General features: G+C 34.3%; 1 protein-coding gene across 1 annotated transcript in view; it reads left to right on the forward strand.

The window, feature by feature from the left end:
* Positions 1-19,304, forward strand: part of PI15 (peptidase inhibitor 15) — a 30,805-nt gene extending 11,501 nt beyond the window's left edge. Inside the window, exons 2-5 of the mRNA XM_017885848.1 lie at positions 8,460-8,578; positions 9,570-9,702; positions 9,824-9,939; positions 13,351-19,304. Of these exons, the coding sequence (XP_017741337.1) occupies positions 8,460-8,578; positions 9,570-9,702; positions 9,824-9,939; positions 13,351-13,486 (504 nt within the window). The 3' untranslated portion in view covers positions 13,487-19,304. The remainder of the gene's footprint in view (positions 1-8,459; positions 8,579-9,569; positions 9,703-9,823; positions 9,940-13,350) is intronic.
* The last annotated feature ends 787 nt before the right edge of the window (positions 19,305-20,091 follow it).

The following is a 20,091-nucleotide window of genomic DNA, read 5'->3' on the forward strand; positions in this document are numbered from 1 at the left end:
AATGCTAAAGCTCAAATGTTCAAATGGAATCTTAGTGCTACAAAGTGCGCAGTGATAACGGAAGTCTCCCTTAGAATATTTGACTTTCCAAAGTCCTTACAATCTGACCTAATTGAGCTTTACTACTTTTAATGAGAAACACTAATACTATCCTTTAGGAGTTCCCTCACCAAGTCAAAGATAAAGTTTTATCTTCGGTGGTTTAATTCATTTCCATATCACCTCACCGAAGAGAGCTTTCTTAAATAAATACAAAGAATTTATGCTAAGGAGCCAGTGTGGTAATACCCAATTTGAATTCTAGACTATCAGAAGATGTGCAATTACATTTCAGAAAGGAAGAAGCCCTTCTATTTTAACTTGCATTGTATTCCTCCTAGCAGTCATGCATCGGAATGATGATGATGTTAAATCTAATTAGACACAGACTTACTACTTTCCCTACTGCCTTTCCTTATTGCTAATATTATAAATAGTATCTACTTTAAAAACCGTAATAAGCTCATGGCATCTACCAAATTTAAAATGCTGGAAATCTATTTGTTGGGGCAAAACTGCTTCTAATCATTTGAAGAACTAGAAGAGATACTTTTACTGTTAATAAAAAGCCACCACAGGCAGAGACAGGGAGATCACGAGGTCAGGAGATGGAGACCATCCTGGCTAACATGGTGAAACCCCTTCTCTACTAAAAATACAAAAAAATCAGCCAGGTATGGTGGCCTGCGCCTGTAGTCCCAGCTATAGTCCCAGCTACTCGGGAGGCTGAGGCAAGAGAATGGCATGAAGCCAGGAGGCAGAGCTTGCAGTGAGCCAAGATCATGCCACTGCACTCCAGCCTGGGTGACAGAGCGAGACTCGGTCTCAAAAAAAGAAAAAAAAAAGCCACCACTGTTGACCAGTGTACTGCCCAGTGGTAAAGAGCTCTGAAGTCAGACGGTCTCGTCAGAATCTTGGCTTCACCACTCACTAGCTCTATCAGTGACCTTGGGCAAATCACTTAAGCTTTCAGCCTCATTTTTTCATCTGTAAAATAAGGGTAATAATCTACCTCCCTTGCAGTTATTGTGAAGAATCAAGGAGATAATAAATGTAAAGCACTTGGAATAGTGCCAGCATTTAACACTTACAAAATGTTAGCTATTATTCTTACCATTTTTATTTTGTTTTGCATTTAACGTAACTGCTCAAAAAAATAACCAGAATAACAGCTTCTTTGAAAGTCATGGCCAGGCATGGTGGCTCACGCCTGTAATCCCAGCACTCTGGGATGCCAAGGCAGGTGGATCACTTGAGATCACGAGTTTGAGACCAGCCTGGCCAACATGGAGAAACCCCATTTCTACTAAAAATACTAAAATTAGCCGGTCGTGGTGGTGCGTGCCTGTAGTCCCAGCTACTCGGGAGGCTGAGGCAGGAGAATCACTTGAACCGGGAGGCAGAGGTTGCAATGAGCCAAGATGGCACCACTGCACTCCAGCCTGGATGACAGAGCGAGATTCCATCTCAATTAAAAAAAAAAGTCATTAGTTAGGGCAGGCATGGGGGCATGGTAGCTCACGTCTATAATCCCAGCATTTTGGGAGCTAAGGTGGATGGATCACTTGAGGCCAGGAGTTCGAGGCCAGCCTGGCCAACATTAATGAAACCCCATCTCTACTAAAAATACAAAAATTAGCCTGGTGTAGTGGCACACACCTGTAATCCCAGCTACTCTGGAGGCTGAGGCAGAAGAGTCACTTGAACCTGGGAGGNGGGAATGCTTTTAAATCAAATTTCTTTAATCCTCTTCTACTCTTACAAAGAACTATTTTAATATCATCTAATTAATCTAATCACCACTCTCAAATTCTCCTATGAAAGCCCTTTCTCATCCTCCCCTTCCCTGGCCTAACAAGGCTCAGTACTGCCCTCCTGTCTGGTTTAACACAAGTTCTTGTGTATTCAGCTGTCAGCTTCCCTTATTGGCCATTTCACAAGCATTTCTATCTAATGAGGATAAATCCACTAATTTTAAAACAGAACCGTAATCATGCCAATGAAGTGTTTTTAAGCCTTTGGCTGCCCTAAAGGAGAATAATTATGGCATCACTTAATTTTTAATGGCTTTTTTTCCCCACTTCTATAGGTTAGCACTTTTTTCTCAATCTAAGAAAAGATCAAATAGCCCTAGCTAAATTATTTTAAAATAAAACTTGTCTACGTAAGATGTTTTGCTTTTATATTATATATGCGAAATGACACATAAACATCCAAGAAAAAATAAATGTCTATAGGACATGCCGTACTATCTCCAATGCCATTGATATGGCATCCAGAAAATAACTATATATCTGTTCCCCAAAATTCAAAGTCTGATATTTTTATTTTTAGCATTTTGTGTATTTGAAAATGGTTTCCATGTGTAGAATAGACTTCTCAAAGGTCACTTTAATTTTCAAAATTAATATTCTTGTTTTTTCCTTAACATTTTAACTTTATAATTTTTTGTTCTTTTCGTAAGTATAGCAAGTTTTGACAATCACATTTATTTAATGTTTGTTACCACTTGCAAATTAAATTTCTTAAACTGCATGTACAGGTTTAATAGATTTGATTTTCTTTTTTAGTATTTCAATATATTTACTGATAGTAATACTTTCCATATAGTTAAGTAAGTTATATAATTCTAAGAAATGTAGTGATTCAATTCATCTAAATTTTGCAAAACTGTAGAAAAAATTAACAGATTTTCTTACCATTTTCAATGTAAAATCATAAATTCAAGTATTTATATGCATATATATTTAAATTGAAAATGTAAGACTAACATGTTACTGTAATAGGGCATTTTTGTGACCATTACATGTATTAGTAATATCAAATAAGATCAGATTCCTTACCCTAAAACCCATTCTTTTAATGTTTTTTAAAACGTAATTTCAACTTTCATATTTTAGGGGGTATATGGGCAGATTTGTTACCTGGGTATATTTCATGATGCTGAGGTTTGGAGTAAATTGATCCCATCACACAGGTAGTGAGCATAAGACCCAACAGTTTTTCTACTGTTCCCACCTTCCTCCCACCCCTCTCAAGTAGTCCCCAGTGTCTATTTTTTGCATCTTTGTGTCTACGTGTACTCAATGTTTAGCTCCCACTTATAAGTGAGAATGGGCATTATTTGGATTTTTACCTTAAATTTTATCATTTTAAACATCTCTACATGTAATTTTTATATTTGGAGTTAAAGGATCTTACCCAACTAAAAAGGAAAAGAAGTCATCTCCATCAGGTTTAGGAATAGAGTCCCAAGTAATTTTGGCGGTTGCCTTCCATTTCTTATTGCATTTATTAGCCAGAGATAGTGGCTGGGATTTAGGACAACATCTTCAGATGTCAGTGGGCTTCATGGTCCTGGCTGCCACTATGTTGAGGATCCCAAAACCTAGAAAAACAATTGATAAGACAGCCTCATATCTGGTTTGGATCAGTATCATCAAATTTTTCTGTCTACTAATGGAAGTCAGCAACCTTTGCCCATGCAGCAACATTTTTTACTCAATTTTGTATACAGCTCAAGTTATAAAGATCTCTGAACTTGATGAGAATCTTGCATTCCTTTCATATTCCTTCTATCTCTTGGCATCACTACTCTTTTAGATAAATGACTTCAGTGTGAATTCTGGATATGTGTCATGTCTTAGTTTGACTATGTGGTTTCAACTTCTTGTGCTTCTCAGACAAGGTACTGTGTCTACCTCAAGCTCTCTAATTTTATTTATAAGCACAATAGCTTATGGTGAATATTTTAGTCCAAAGCTAAATCAACCAATGTATGAGCTGACCAACTGAATGTCTCTTAATAAAAAAGAATGGAAGAAAACTGTTTGGAAGCAATAAAGCATCCTACAAGCATATGCATATTCTGACACCATTATGAACCATTTTAATTTTATGAATTAAAATTTATCTGATTTATCTAATTTAATCATAATATATAACTCCTAGCGGGTCTTGTAAATATTTTTGCATATTTACGCATAATATTCTTAATTTTGCCTCATTTTTAAGTTGAAATATTTGAAGTGTTTACAAGCAAATTATCTGTGAAAATACCTTATCTATTTAGAGGGATAAGAATTAAGACGTCAGAATGTTGAATCTTGTTTAATAAGAGCTCCGTATATATTAGGTGTTTAGTTTTTTCAAGAATAGATAACAATATGTTGCATATTTACTAGGCATTTCGTAGAAATAAGTACACACCTGTGCCCTTCTTTCTTCCACTGATACATCTGTAGAGTATATTAAAATCATTTTAAATAAATGCTGCAGACACTCAGAGAAATTTGTCAGATAGGTTGCCTATTAAGCATCTGGAAATTAATAAAATGAAATGTCTAAATAATTTACATCTTCATTTTCTGAACTTTCATAAGTTGTTAAATGTTTCCCATAATTACAATGGCAACATTCATTACAACTTGAAGCTTCCAGATAGGAAAGAATTAATGATAGGTTCTTACAGACCCCACTTTTTTGTTGAAAATTTATATATTTTTTGTTTCTTAATTTTTAAAATTTTTTATTGACACATAATTGATAGAAATATTTTAGGGTACATATGATAATTTAATACATTCATATAATGTGTAAAGATCAAATCAGTGTAATTGGGATAACCATCACCTTAAATTTGTGTCTTTTCTTTATGCTAGAAACATTTGAATAACTCTCTTCTATTTACTTTGAAATATACACTAGATTATTGTAAACTATAGTCTACTTATCTATCAAGCACTGGGTCTTATATTTTCTATCAAACTCTATATTTGTACCCATTAATCAACTTCTCTTCATGTGGTTTTGATAGTTATTAAATAAAGTTATCATTGCTTGTCAGTTTCAAACTTAATTATTAATATTAATAATAAAACTCATATTAATAAATTTAAATAACTGGAGACTAAGGGGATAAATCACTTACCGATCTTTCCCTGGGAATTGTAACCAGTGGAGAAAGACAGAGAAAGTAAATGTAGGTCTCAGTTTTACCAGAGGATACGATGTAATTCCCAAATTTTAGAGCTCACTGCTTAAGCCAGATCTTCCCTCTCTCTCGAGTAGATGTGAGTTCTGCCTGGAGACAGAGAGGCAACAAAGAGCATGGGGCCCTCTGACTTCCCCCGCAGTGAGCATCAGAGGGTAGGTCAGTCTTGTCTCCAAGTGGGAGTCTGACAGTACCTGCCAGACTTTCCAGAATCTTCCTTTAGGGACATGGAGACAGGTAGAAACCCTCCCAGTTTCCTAAAAGCAAACGCAGTGAGAGAAAGCAATTATCCCTTCTTCCCTGTAACTACCTTCTCCGATATATAATATTTGTACATAGAAATATCTAAAACCACGGACGTCAGTGAACACATTTTCTTCATATCAAAATTCCCTATAATAGTTAACAAAGGATGGTCTTGTAAGATATTTTCAGGCATGAACTTTTAGTTTATCTTTTGACATACTCAATATTTAGCTTTTAAATATATGAATGAGTATAAAGATAGGATTACATATGGTAAATTACTTTTAAAATTGTTAAATGCCTTAATTTTTTATTACTTATTTTTTATTGTACATATTTAAGGTACACAATGTGATGGCTTAATATACATAGAGGGAGTGAGATAAGGAAAAGAAATGTCTTGAATATTTTAGTTATTTTGAAAGTAATCTAGATTTGCTTTCTCCATGATATGGAAAACACTAGAACTGAGGAAGTCCCAGGCCAATAGAACATAGATCTTCCTGGCTCTGACGCTAGGGCTACTCAAGTGTATCGAAATTACAAAAAGTTAAAGATGAAAGGGACCCTGGAGATGACCTCATTCAATCTCATTTTACAGATGAGTTAACTGGGAGATCATAATTGACATGGCCTTAGTCGCAGATGACCTTAGCAGTGGAATTAGGGTTAGAGCACAGGATCCTTGATTAGTCACTGATCCAGGTCAGCACTACGTGTGCATGGTGTGCTAGTATTTCAGCGTAGGATTATAAGGAAGTGATTTTAGCAGTTATAGATCTGAGTGTGCACTCTAGTCCGATATGTACAGAATGGATACATGTACTTTTTCCCAAGTAACTAAAATTTGTTAATGACCTTTTAGGGGACATAATTTGTTGAAGCTACTCCATCTGAAATGCCTTTATAAATTAATTGTAGTGTTTTGTATTGTGGTGAACTGCAATCAATATTTTATGAATCCATATTTTGTTAATATTTGGTCAGAAGAAAAAATATTTGATAAATCAATTTTCAACCAAATGAAATGTTTTTTAAAGTTCATTTCAGCCCCAGAGTGCTATAACTTTTATATGAACTCTGTGAGTGAGTTTATTTTATGCCATCCTAGGTCAATATGTGTCAGATGACTTTGCTTTTCCTAATTTAAAACTATTTCTGAGTAACTAACAAATGTCTTTTGAAAGTAGGCCTCCTGAGGTAACAGGGTCTCTTGAGGAGTTCATCTTTTATTTTTCTTATTTTGTTTAAAATCACTAAATTGGTTTTTTTCAATTAAATATATTGTTATATTAAATAAATCTATGCAATCCATTATCCTTGAGGGAAATGAAGCCTTTTCAGTGATATGGTCAAGCATTCCCATGAGTTTGCTTGAAAGCTTGTAACTTACAGTGACTGCATAGCTACTAATCCTTGCTTAGCTGAACACAATCTGATGGAAGAAAAGTGGGACAAAAAGATCAATAGGACATTTACATACCTCCTCATATAAGCTCCATGTAAATATAAGTGATTATAAAACTGTTGCTTCCTTCTTCACACAAGGTCTCAATTTCTAAAATATCCTGCTAACCACTGTCTATTCACAATGTGAACACTATTTTTCCAGGTATAATAATATATAAATATTATAAATAGTTTAGGAAATAATGCCATGACATTGAACTATGAAACCAATTTTAAAATAATTATTCTCAACAGGTAAATGCATCACTAAATTATGTTAAAAGAGAAAATTTTAAACTTCTTTTCTATAATATGTATAGAATTATAAATATTCTCTATTCTGTATTTTTGTACCTTATGACTTGCCGGAAAATAGATTACTATTTCAGAGCTGATTTATTACTGGCAGGTCCACAAATGCTCGACTTGGTTTCGTCTTGTGGCTATGGAAATGAGTATGCCAATCCATATGGTAACTAATATGAATGTATGCTAAATCCATGGCTCATTCAAATTTTGTCCTACAATAGTTTTCAATTAAAGAAAATTTACCATACATCACTAACATCCTTATTAACTTAGCTTCCTCTATAAAGGAAAGCAACAGTTGCTATTTTTCTTAATTCATTTAATTGAACCATGAAGTACCATGTTTTTATAACACTATGTAGCAGTGTTACTTGTATTAGTTTGTTTCTAGTTTACGCCAACAAAAATGTAAATTCTCATAGTATTATTGTTATTACCACTAATGATTCAAATTATATTATGTATGTAGACTCTATGGGATTTATTATATCATAATAGAGTATGACCTTAAAAGTTGCAATATAAAATTAGACATTGTTAATTTTGGTAAAATCAGTTTGAATAAATTGGATCATCTTTGTTTCTTAAAATATATTAATATAATGGCTCCCGATGGCTGTGAAAATTATCTCTAGGAAAACCAATGGACTTTGTTGGATTCAAACTTCAGTAGTCAAGATGAGCTGTCCCCAAGTTACAACTAGTTACGGTATTTTTGTTAACCTTTTCTTTACTAAAACTGATGTATGAATGTTGGATCTAGATGACACTGAAAAGGTAGTAATTTTTTGTAGTATAACCATATTGCATTAAAGAACTTTGAATAACAGTGGCCTGAATTTGCTTTATTTTAGTTATAGCAGTGTCAGGAATCAGAATTAAAAGAACTCTAGGAGGCCTGGAGCGGTGGCTCATGCCTGTAATCCCCACACTTTGGGAGGCTGAGGCAGGCTGATCACTTGAGGTCAGGAGTTCCAGACCAGCCTGACCAACTTGGTGAAGCCCTGTCTCTACTAAAATCACAAAATTAGCTGGGTGTGGTAGCGCGCACCTGTAATCCCAGCAATTTGGGAGGTGGAGGTGGGTGGATCACTTGAGGCTAGGAGTTCAAGACTGGCTTGGCCAACATGGTGAAACCCCATCACTAAGAAAAATACAAAAATTAGCTGGGCGTGGTGGTGTGCGCCTGTAATCCTAGCTACTCAGGAGACTGAGACAGGAGAATTGCTTGAGACCAGAAGGCAGAGGTTTCAGTGAGCCAAGTTTGCACCATTGCGCTCCACTCCAGCCCGGGGAAAAAAAAAAAAGAAAAGAAAAGAAAAAAGAAAAAACACTCTAGGAAATAGTAACATGATTTATTTCATCTTACTTTTTGTTTATTATTAGCAAATCCCGTAATGCTGAAGATTTTTTGCCTCTACAGGTTTGGGATGAAAATCTCGCGAAATCGGCAGAGGCTTGGGCCGCTACTTGCATTTGGGACCATGGACCTTCTTACTTACTGAGATTTTTGGGCCAAAATCTATCTGTACGCACTGGAAGGTAGGAAGTAGTTTCACTGATGCAGTTCATCCATATGGCTTTATTAATTATGGACTCTAGGAGGGAATTACATCAGTTTCAAATAATATCAACAAATACCTATTGAATGCTCACTATGCTTGGTCTATCAATATTTTAGATGTCATCCAGAATTATTTAATTGGGTTAAAGGGCCAGTTCCCCTTTTCACCCTTGGAACACCTTCCCTTAGCCTGGATTTTTCTTTGAGCTCACAGAATCTTAGAAAGGGTTAAGCCTGTGCTGTATCTTGCCCCCTCCATCTCAGGAAAAAGCCCCATGACTGTGCAGAGGCTGTGTGTGTGTATGTGTGTGCATATGCACATGCATGAAACTTTCCCATAGTTGCATATACCTGCATATACATAAATGTATACAATAAAAATGCATGCATTTACATATATTTATACACACATATACATGCAGGTATATGCAGCTATGGGAAAAGCTATTCCAATTTGCTAGGATAATTTTTCTACCACTGTGCAATGTCATTATCCAACATTTTGAAGACCCATCTCCCCCAAATAAGGAAGGAAAATCAACTGTGCTATTATTAAAACTAAGGGAATTCAAACTGAAGTGAAAAAAATGCACTGGGTTCTAATATTGTGACTACTTTTATACATCTAATTCTGAATTGCTTATAAAATTCTGATGGAGGAAGTTTTCGACATGGATTAAATAAGACATTGATGATTCCTGAAATTATTTGCATTTTCTTTGTGGAATGACCAGACACATGTTTAGACAAATACAGAATCACTTACTCCAGCCCTGGCCATTTCCATGCTTGGCCCTACTTGGAGGAATAGGGGGCCTGACTAGGTGGTGATGGTGATTGTGAGGGGTGGATGTGCTCTTGGATCATCATCAATAATCTGCAAAAAGAATAATCAATTTACAGTGTAACATGAGTCCCTTATATATTACCACTGCTGCACTCTGATTTCTTTATTTTCTTGATATGCAGATATCGCTCTATTCTCCAGTTGGTCAAGCCATGGTATGATGAAGTGAAAGATTATGCTTTTCCATATCCCCAGGATTGCAACCCCAGATGTCCTATGAGATGTTTTGGTCCCATGTGCACACATTATACGCAGGTTATTTCAATGACCTTGTTAATTTTTGAGTCATACTTTTAAAATATGCTAACACTATTTTGGTGGACATGCATTGTCTTAGCTCTGATGTCTGTAATAGCATATTGGTTTATTTTCACAGATGGTTTGGGCCACTTCCAATCGGATAGGATGTGCAATTCATACTTGCCAAAACATGAATGTTTGGGGATCTGTCTGGCGACGTGCAGTTTACTTGGTATGCAACTATGCCCCAAAGTAAGTACCAGGTTGGATTCTGTTTCCTGGATCCTTTAAAGATGGTAAATATCCCTAGGCTGATAGGTATCTGTGACAGGTAAGTGAGTAAGACTTAGCTATAATGGCCTCTAATCTTCAAATCCACCATCCTTCCAATATTTCTGAAAAAAAGATTAGCTGAAAGATTACTTTTCACAAAGATGGGGATTCTAGTCTAAAATTGTAGGCAAAGCAATTTGAAATGCTGGGGCTCGCTAAATTCTCCTCACCATAGGTTTTATTTATGGCAATTGTAAAATAAAACACTGTACCACACAAGCTTTTAATAACTATATAAAATAAATGAAGAATCTTCCATGATATTCTCATCTATCAGTACAAAAATTGTTGGCTTACCTTTTTAGCAAAGCATTGGAAGTCAATTCCTTCTTCCTTCTCTTATTTTTTATATTTAAAAAATTCATAATTTAATCCTAGGGCACACATAAAATGGATTATGGAAATTTATCAAACATTATAAGATATAGCCATATTCATGAACATTCTTTATGAGGATAAACATTTATCAGCATTTGGTAAAATGCCTCTTGATTACAATAGCTCTTCAGATGATAAAATGTTCCAATATTTATACACAATTCTGTTCCCATTTGGAATAAATACCAAAATGTGCAAAGGATTTATGACATTGCTAGTGTCTTCCAAAGTAAGTCTCAAACAAAGATTTTCTCCAGCTATTCCAGCATGGGGAGGGAATGAGAAAATGTTTCACAAATAACTGCATTACTCATTTATATGGTAGTATGCCAGTGGCAGTGTTTTTACAAAGTCAGAAAAATAGTGATTCTCCCTATGTTCCCCTCTTCATAATTATTAGAATAGGAAGATTCGGAAAGTAGACTGTGTCTGCATTATTAAAAAAGCATTAAAATTGTACATTTGTATGAAAGTTTTAGTTTTACACATTGCCTTTTCCTGTGAAACCTTTACCCCTTTCTCCCTGACATACATAAGCCAATTGGTACTCAAATAGTCTAAGAGATTTTTGTTTCATTTATGTAACTATTCATTTTTTGCCCATAGTTATAATTTTCTAATGTTATCGGTGAGATATATTATTGCTTTATAGGTCCAAGAGATTAAGATATTACATTAACATGCTACATTTCAGTTGTAATAAAGAACAATTTTTCTGAAAACTAAGTAATAAAGAAGGTTTTCAAATCCTGATTGGTAGCTGAATAATTCTTCGAAACCTAATATGAAATTACGTCAAGTCTAACTGTTATTCAGTGGGAAAAAGAGAGAGGGAGAGAGAGAAAGAGAGAGAGAGAGAGAGAAGGAGGAATGGAAGGAGGCAAAGAGATAAGTGAAAGAGCGAGAGAAAGAGAAAGAATTTAGTTAGAATAGCATAAAATAAAAGAATGAATAGTATAAGTGTATAAATTGGCTGATTCACTGTTTTAAATATAATTGCCCTCTATTCAATAAAATCTGACATTTATGTAAAACTTTATCATATAAAATATGTAATAATTTTACTTATAATACAATTTTATTTCCAAGTTTCTGTTTCTAAAAATATGTGCTCCAAAATGTGTGAAAACAAATCGACAAAAAGATGAAATTAAGATAGCATTGGCTTGGCCCATATGCTTTTATAGATTTTGGTAAATGCATAGAGGGAGGGCCGGGTGCAATGGCTCACTCCTATAATCCCAGCACTTTGGGAGGCCGAGGTGGGTGATCACCTGAGGTCAGGAGTTCGAGACCAGTCTGACCAACATGGTGAAACCCTTTCTCTACTAAAAATACAAAATTAGCTTGGTGTGGTGGTGTGTGTCTGTAATCCCAGTTACTCAGGAGGCTGAGGCAGGAGAATTGCTTGAGCCTGGGTGGTGGAGGTTGCAGTGAACTGAGATTGCACCATTGCACTCTAACCTGGGCAACAAGAGCAAAACGCTGTCTCAAAAAACAAAACAAAACAAACAAACAAACAAAAAAATAGAGGGAAATAAGATTGTGAATGGTACAGGATTAGAATAAGAGAGTGAGCTACACTCATAAGATAATGGGTTCCCCTTGAACCTTTTTGAGCAAGCCTGTGATGGCATCAAAAGTAGGCATGAGGAAGCTTATCCTTAGAGCATAGTGTAGAATGCATTTAATAGAGGTGGGCAGTCTTAAAATCCCATCTCATTTTGTAATATGAATAAAAGTTTTTCATTTTAAAGGTAGATTTTCCTGTATAGATTTTTTATAGATAAAAGTCTGAATTTTTAACTGACTGGTTGATCAAGATATTTTCATGTCTTACAGACTTTATGAGTCACTGCTGGGTCTTAGTTGGGTCTTCAGGAAGATGAGGACCACCTGTTTTATGTTTTAGCCTCTTACCTATTGTTGTCTTATCTTCAACCCTGACTTTTTACCACCGATAAACAAATTTTCTCCCAACCATTCAATTGTCTTCACATTGCTGTCTATATTGCTATTTCTTAGTATTCTAGTTACTTATTACCACGCTACTGAAAACACATTTATTAACTTTTCCTTTATAATTAAAAGAGCAAAATAACAGTATGACATCACGGCTGTTTTTAACACTGTAAAGTGGAGATTTTGGTTTATTGTTATGATAATGGTCATCAACACAGTGAAGGAAAAATATTGATAACACAAAGGAATTCAACTAAATAGGCTCAGTATTGTCAAAAATCTAATAGCACTAATTTAAAACAATTAGTAGCTATGAATTTGCATATGAAATAAAACTTTTGAAATCGCTTTTAATTGTTCCTGAGAGACATTATTCTCTTAATATGAGAATAATGGTATATTGGTTTATACCATTATACCATATATGAAGTTTTTCACATCTCATTTTATGAAGATTGGGAATCTAAAATACTTTACAGCTTTAGGAGCAAATCTCCTTTTGTTTATGATTATATATATTTTGTGTATATGATAACTTGTTACTCATTCCATTACTTTTAAGTCTCCCAAAAAATACTAGCTTGTTTTTTAAATCATCCTTGGATGAGCATTAGTATGAATTTAAAAGGAGTAAATTTAAGGGAATATGGCCTGAGTATGTGCTCCAGAAATTTGCTGTAGAAGGAGAGCGATAAGAGTGGAATGAGCCTGGTGTCCCAGGACTCTGTGTCATCAGGCATTGCAGGGAGTAACTTCTTATCTGTAAATTAACATATCATCAACAATACTCAGATTATATTTTAAAAGCAAGATATACAGAATAAGTTACTATTGAAATAAGAAATGATTATAACTTTCAGTGACTTTCTAAAGCAACTTCTCAAACAGATCATCACATGTTAATACATATGAACATATGGCTTAAGGACAATCTACTTTTAAAAAAGGGATGGGTTGCATTAAGGGTATCTTTTTTCTTTTCCCTTCTAGAGGCAACTGGATTGGAGAAGCACCATATAAAGTAGGGGTACCATGTTCATCTTGTCCTCCAAGTTATGGGGGATCTTGTACTGACAATCTGTGTTTTCCAGGAGTTACGTCAAACTACCTGTACTGGTTTAAATAAGCTTACTTTATCCTCCACGAAATATAATGATTTCTGGGAACATGGGCATGTGTGTATATATATATATATATTGAATTTTGCACATATTATACATATTTTGTGCTAATCTTGTTTTCCTTTTAGTATTCCTTTGTATAAATTAGTATTTGTCTAGCATGTTTGTTTAATCCTTTGAGATATCTGAAACATCAATTTCTATTTTCTGACCTCTAAGCCTAAATTAAGATATTGTATATGTAATGATGACATAGTTGATGCATCCAATCCTAAAATTTACATTCCAAAGGAATTATATCATTATGTTCCTAAGGAATAAGTATATATTTGACCTGTAAGTGTGTGTATGTATACATATACATATATATGTATGGATTTATATATGCACACAAACATATAATATGTGATGTTACACGTAGACAGTAATATGATTCAGTAGTCAACTTGACGGAAATTTTTAAAAAACTATTTTCAGATATACATGAGGTGATGGGACTTCTTTAGCACCCATTTCTATAATATCCACAAAATGTTAATTTGTAAAATAGCACTTAGTGATATCTGGAAATAATAATTTAATTAAGTAACCATGAATTTCATTCTGGAGATATATTTTCTTATTTGAGTCTGCCAAAGGATAATGCCAACGTATATCTTATGTAAGTTCTCAAATCATGCCTTCCTCTTAGTCTCATTTTATTGAATCAGTCATCATGAGTTGAGCGTTTACTACAAGCAAGGCACTCTGCTGGTTATGTTCTGATAATGCAGAGATAATTAGACATGGTTCCTGCCCTCAAGAAGCTCACAAAATATTCAGGAAATAATGCTGACTGGTGATTTTGCTATAAAATTATTTTTAAAGGAAGCAGACACAGCAGTATTTACCTGTAGGTGGAGCAAGTAATAAGCCATACAGTACAATATATACATAAGGCTTCTCCTTCTCATGGAAATTTAGTTACGGTGCTTGGAATGAGAAGGGGAAGGGAAGAATTAACAAATGCCAGGATTTCTGGAGCAGATCCTAGAGCTGTGACTTTGGAAAAGAGAAAGTAAGACCGTCAGAAAACTAATGAAGTTTAAGAGAAATAAAATTCAGGGGACAGGTATGAAAAGTGTAATTGCACCTAACTACCAGATGGAGAGCTTCAGAATGGGCTATCCTTAGGGTCTAGTACATCTTGAGGCCTGTCAGCAGGAGGTGAAGGATTTCAGAAAGAGATGTGGAGGTGCTGAGGCCACCTCTATCTCTTTGTTGTTTAGCCTGTCATTGAATCAATCTATGTATCTTCTTGGGTCTTTGAGTATTGTACAAAAGATCCTTCGTGCACACCACACACAGTCATGATTTTGTTAAAGTAGCCTTCTTCAGATGCTTTTCTAAGGGCTAGTTACCAACTTTATTTTTGTGTTTCTGTAGAAGAAACATTTTCAGTTCTTCGCTGAGTCTGATTATGGAAATCCATTCAAAGTCACTATGAAAATTTTCCTCATGCAATTTGGAAATGCAGCATTTTCCTATCATGAAATCTCTTTCAGAGAGGAGAATACAACATATTGGTCCAGACATTTAACATATTGCACTTCAAGTACGTGTGTGTGTGTTTCATTCAGGTTGTGCAATGCTTCCATAGAATTACAGAACAATTAAATATGGTTAGTTCTAGAGTGCAAATAACAGAAGGAAGCTACTTGTTTAAAATTCCACACACATTTGCAGTTTCTTAGGTTGGATACTTTGAAAGATAACAGATCGTTAAATCCATTTAATGGTGAAGAAATACACCATCTGGAGATTGAGTCTACTTCTTAACGAATGACTGGCCCAATTATTCTTATAAATTGAATATGGTGACCAAATGCTTTGATATCATACCACTCTGCCTTTGTGGGCACATATGTAGACGCTACTAAAAATAAATATTTTTGAGATTAAAATGGAGAATAGAAGTAATTACATTATTTAGGTCTTAATCCAACTTTTTTCTAATATATCTAGACAATTGTAGGGGAAGCTCATTCATTGGATATTTGCTTGATTTTATCTAGAAAGCTTTTCCTTCTTCGATTTTGCTATATTCATTCTACAGAAACAGCAATAAGTACTATTAAACAGAAGATGGCTACACTAAGTTCCAGTTTTGTTGCTGAATTGCTTCTGTGAGTTCACTTTTCAGTTCTAAGGAAGAATAATATTTGCTACATATTTCACAGGAGTTCTTATGAAAGTAAATTTACCAGATTAATAAAATTCATGAATATTAAAATTTTCATTGATATTATGAAATATTTATTTGAGATTAAATTAAATTTTCACGAGCCCCTCTTTGGCAGGAACTCTGTTTAATTCTTTGTATTTATCCCAGCTTCTTAAATGGTGGCTGTAACATAATAAATGTTTAATAAATGCTTATATGAATGGATTTTAGAATTAACTAAAAGCCAAGAATGGCAACAATTTACAGAAATCCCATCTTTCCATGCTTAAGACAAAAATGTCTTAAATACAAAGTTTTGATTGTATCAAAAATCCAGAGAAATCATCAAATATATCAGATTAAGACTAGCGTCTACACACTTAGGCAACAGTCCTTTCCAAACCATGACAAGAACTACAAGTTTATTTATAATTTAACAACTCAGCTGAAAATATAACGGGTATATTTGTTATTCTAACTCTATTTTTTAAAGTTAATAATATAAAGTGGCCATGTAAAATATTTTATTTTCCAGGCTAAAGCAAATGAAAGTTTGCTAGTATCAACACAGCCTGCCATATTTTTCACAGCATGCAACAATGGTGCTAAGATAACTATTTCTCACTGTAATTGCCAAAGGCAGAAAGGGTCTGGCTATAAGCTATTTCATAAGAGCAGCTTTAAATTGTCAGTATTAAGGTTTTCATGTGGAAAGGTATCATTAAAAAAAAAAGTAATTGGCATACATATTTCATAGCATTGATCCTCCCTATGGTGTTGATTTTTTTATATGACCAGTAGAAAAATTTTAATATTCTTACAATACAGGTTTTGGGGCTTCCATATCATCAAGAGGCTGAAAAATTATAATTTTATAATGAAACTGATGGATTTCATTATAGAATTATCTGTGAGTTGTGTAGGCACCGTCTTAATGTTTCTGGTTATGATAGATAAGTTTGCTCAAAAAATGTGGATGAAGTCATTATTGTTCTTATTGTTTTTGCTTCTGTTCAGTTGTCTAAGCATCATCCTTTCTGTGGCCCATCACCCAACAGAGTTGCCCTACAAATTTCATTTGGCAGCGCCATAACATTCATTTGAAAAGTTCATGGAAACATTCATTTGAAAGTTCCGTGCAACTTTAGCACAGAGTTGACCAAACACTAGGGCAAGTTCAATTTACACAGAATATTTGAATTGAAACAATAGGTATTTTTCTCATAATATGCACTTGTGTGAAACCAACTTATCTACATAATGAAATAGAATACATATTTAAGCCAGTTTACTTGTTCTGTGTTGATGCCGTGCTTGTGAAATACATGCACAAGCTAAACATAATTTGAATGGGACTATGAAGGAAAAATAATGCTTAGACTTTGGTGTAGGTTCTTCCTGTGTAGCCATATAACCAGGCTCTGCAGTATCAAACGATGCCAATCTTGACATAGATGGAAGCCCTTACCTACCAAAGTGATTAGAGAGACTAAAGTTACATTTGTCTTAATGTCTAACATTATCTTTGCTTTTATGTTTCATAAAAATTTGTCATTATTTGTGTTGGTGAAACATATAATCACGTCCAATCATTTGAACACATGCAAAACAATTTTTAAGATGATGTTATTGTTTAAATTTGACTTATGGGAGATTAGTAAAAAACTTAGACGGTTTAACACTTCCCTGATTAATGGTGCTGAAAACACATTACAATTACCACATATCCTTGCTATCAGTTTTGAAGTTTCTTAGCAATTAAAGTTTTTTATTCAGTGTGAACTCTCAGTGTCTATTCTGGTGCTAAATATATGGTGCTAAATGAATTGTTAGTGTTGATGGCTTTAGTAATGCTCCTTTTATGCATTGTTAAAAGTGTTATCCATTGGATTCCTGATTCAGAAATACTAATAAAATCCTTTGTTAAATTAATCTTTACCAAAAATAGGCAAGTTAACTCTGTTGTTTTAATTCAACAGTCCAAAATTATTTAGATGTTACAGAATGTAAATATATTTCTTTGGGAGTTATTGATTTTCTTTTTAAAATCTTTTTATAGCTTGGAAATGTCCAAAGTCACGTATCACCTCAACTGGTTAGATTGTCTGCAACTAATAATGTTGTAGGCACTGGCGCCCTCTGGTGGTTATGAGGACAAATTCTTAATGGCTACTTGACTTACAGCAAAAGCCATTTCTGTTCCATAAAAATTTGTTGCGCGATATTAGAATTCTCATATATTTCCTAAATCTGACAGCACCTAAAAATGTTTGATAATATTAACATGTATCTAAGAGGAAAGGAGAGTTAATATATTCTGGCACCCACTTTCCTAATTAATAATGTCTTCCATGATTTTCCAGGTCTGAGGCACTTATTAAAGTGCTCTTTTTTCTTTTTTTTTCTGAATTAGGTATTGCTAAAATATATTTTTAAATTTAGTTAGCTTTATAAATACAATTAGAATTACATTTAATTAACAGAATTATAATTGTCTCACTTTCAGAAGTGATCATTTATTTTTATTTAGCATAGTTCATAAGATAAAAAACATATAGAAAAATAATCAATTTCATATATAAAAGGATTATTTCCCCACCTTTAATTATTGGCCTATAATTTGACAATGTTATTTGGTCATATTATTGAACTGATGTATTATTCCATTCAAAGTTTTCTAGATTGAAAAATGTATGTAAAAGCTTAGGATTATATCATCTGTAATTAATATAGATAATACTTTCCTGTAAACCTTCAGTTTAGGTACATAATTGGGTGTATCTCTTTTGTGATCTGGGTGTAATCTCTTTTGTAATCTGTTTCGACAGATTTCTGAAATTATGTTAGCATCATCAAGTAAGATTTACCTTGAAGCACTTTCCAAATTGATATTTCCAAACTTATTTTAAAGCAGTAGAACCTTTTTTATGAACCAAATCCCATGCAAAACTCCAACTTGTAGCATACATAAAATGGACTTACTTATTCCCCGTACCTTCTCCAGTGTCTAGGAATATTCTTCTCTGAGCCCTAGGATTTATTCTACTACACAGAGCAACATTAATCTAAATGCTTTAGCTCCCTCTTTTTTCTCTAAGAACAATCAGCTAATGAAAAAAAAAATTTGAGGGCCTAAATTATTCCAACCATTGTTTGAAATACTCAGTTCAGTTTGTACATGTTAGCAGCCTTTTAGTTTGGAGGAGAATTAAATACTGTGCTAAACTGGTGCTTGGATACATACTGCAGCATCTTATGTTTTATTTGACAAACAGAATTTTGGTACCATAATATTTTGAGAATTAGAGATGATTGTGATGCATATATAAACACTATTTTTTAAAAATATCTAAATATGTCTCACATATTTATATAATCCTCAAATATACTGTATCATTTTAGATATTTTTTTAAACAGATTAATTTGGAGTTGTATTCATTACCTAATGCTGTGGCAAAAACGGTGCCTCTGATGTTGTGATATAGTGTTGTGAGTGTGTACATATATAAAACCTGTGTAAACCTCTGTCCTTATGAACCATAACAAATGTAGCTTTTTAAACTCCATCGTATTACTTTTCTTTCAATAAAAGAATATAATTAATTGTGTTGTTTTTGAAGTATATCTAATTGTTTTCTTTATTTTCATAATTTTAAAGTAGATTAGACACTAGATGAACTGGCCTGTTGGATGGACCATCTACCAGTTTTGATGAGAGATAATTCACTTTTCTAAAGCAACAATGATTGTATCTTTAATGCATCACTGAACACCAACTTTTCTATTTTTCTTTCTTCCTTCCCTTTCCTATTTTCTTCCCTTCTTTTGCCACTAAATCCCCCAAAATATTTTGAGGTATCATTATAAAAGATATTTCCATGGAGGGAGAGGAAAAGAACATCAAGAAGTCCTGACTCAGGAAAACTGCAGCAGTTGACCATGAATATTTTTTTGTTCCTTCCTAGAGAGGGCTTCTAAGCCTTTCTAAGGGAGAGGCACCATCTCAGGCCACCAATCTGCCCAAGGCTGGAGACTCGCAGGGTGGCTCTTTCTTGTAGAGGGGTAACTCCTTCATCTCTAATGAGATGGTTGATCTCACAGGCCAGCTGAGAAAGACCAGAATCTAGAACTTCATTTTAATTTTTCCTTACCATTGAGAGAGCCTCACAAACTGAAGCCTTTTCAAAGAGCATCTCCCCCCAACCCTGTAGCTCTCTCTCAGCTTCTCTTTCTCTTGCTAGTTGTCCTTGCTCACTTCACTTCCTCCTATTTGAAGCCTCTGGTTTTCCACTCACAATTTTGCGAAGTTCTGTCATCTCTAGAGGAGGTGGGGTTCCATTCACTGATGGGTGTGTGTGTATGTGCATGCATGCATGTGCAGGTGTGTGAGGTGTGTGTGCCACAAT

Source organism: Rhinopithecus bieti, unplaced genomic scaffold, assembly GCF_001698545.2.
Source record: "Rhinopithecus bieti isolate Rb0 unplaced genomic scaffold, ASM169854v2 scaffold_1380, whole genome shotgun sequence".
Lineage (NCBI taxonomy): Eukaryota > Metazoa > Chordata > Mammalia > Primates > Cercopithecidae > Rhinopithecus > Rhinopithecus bieti.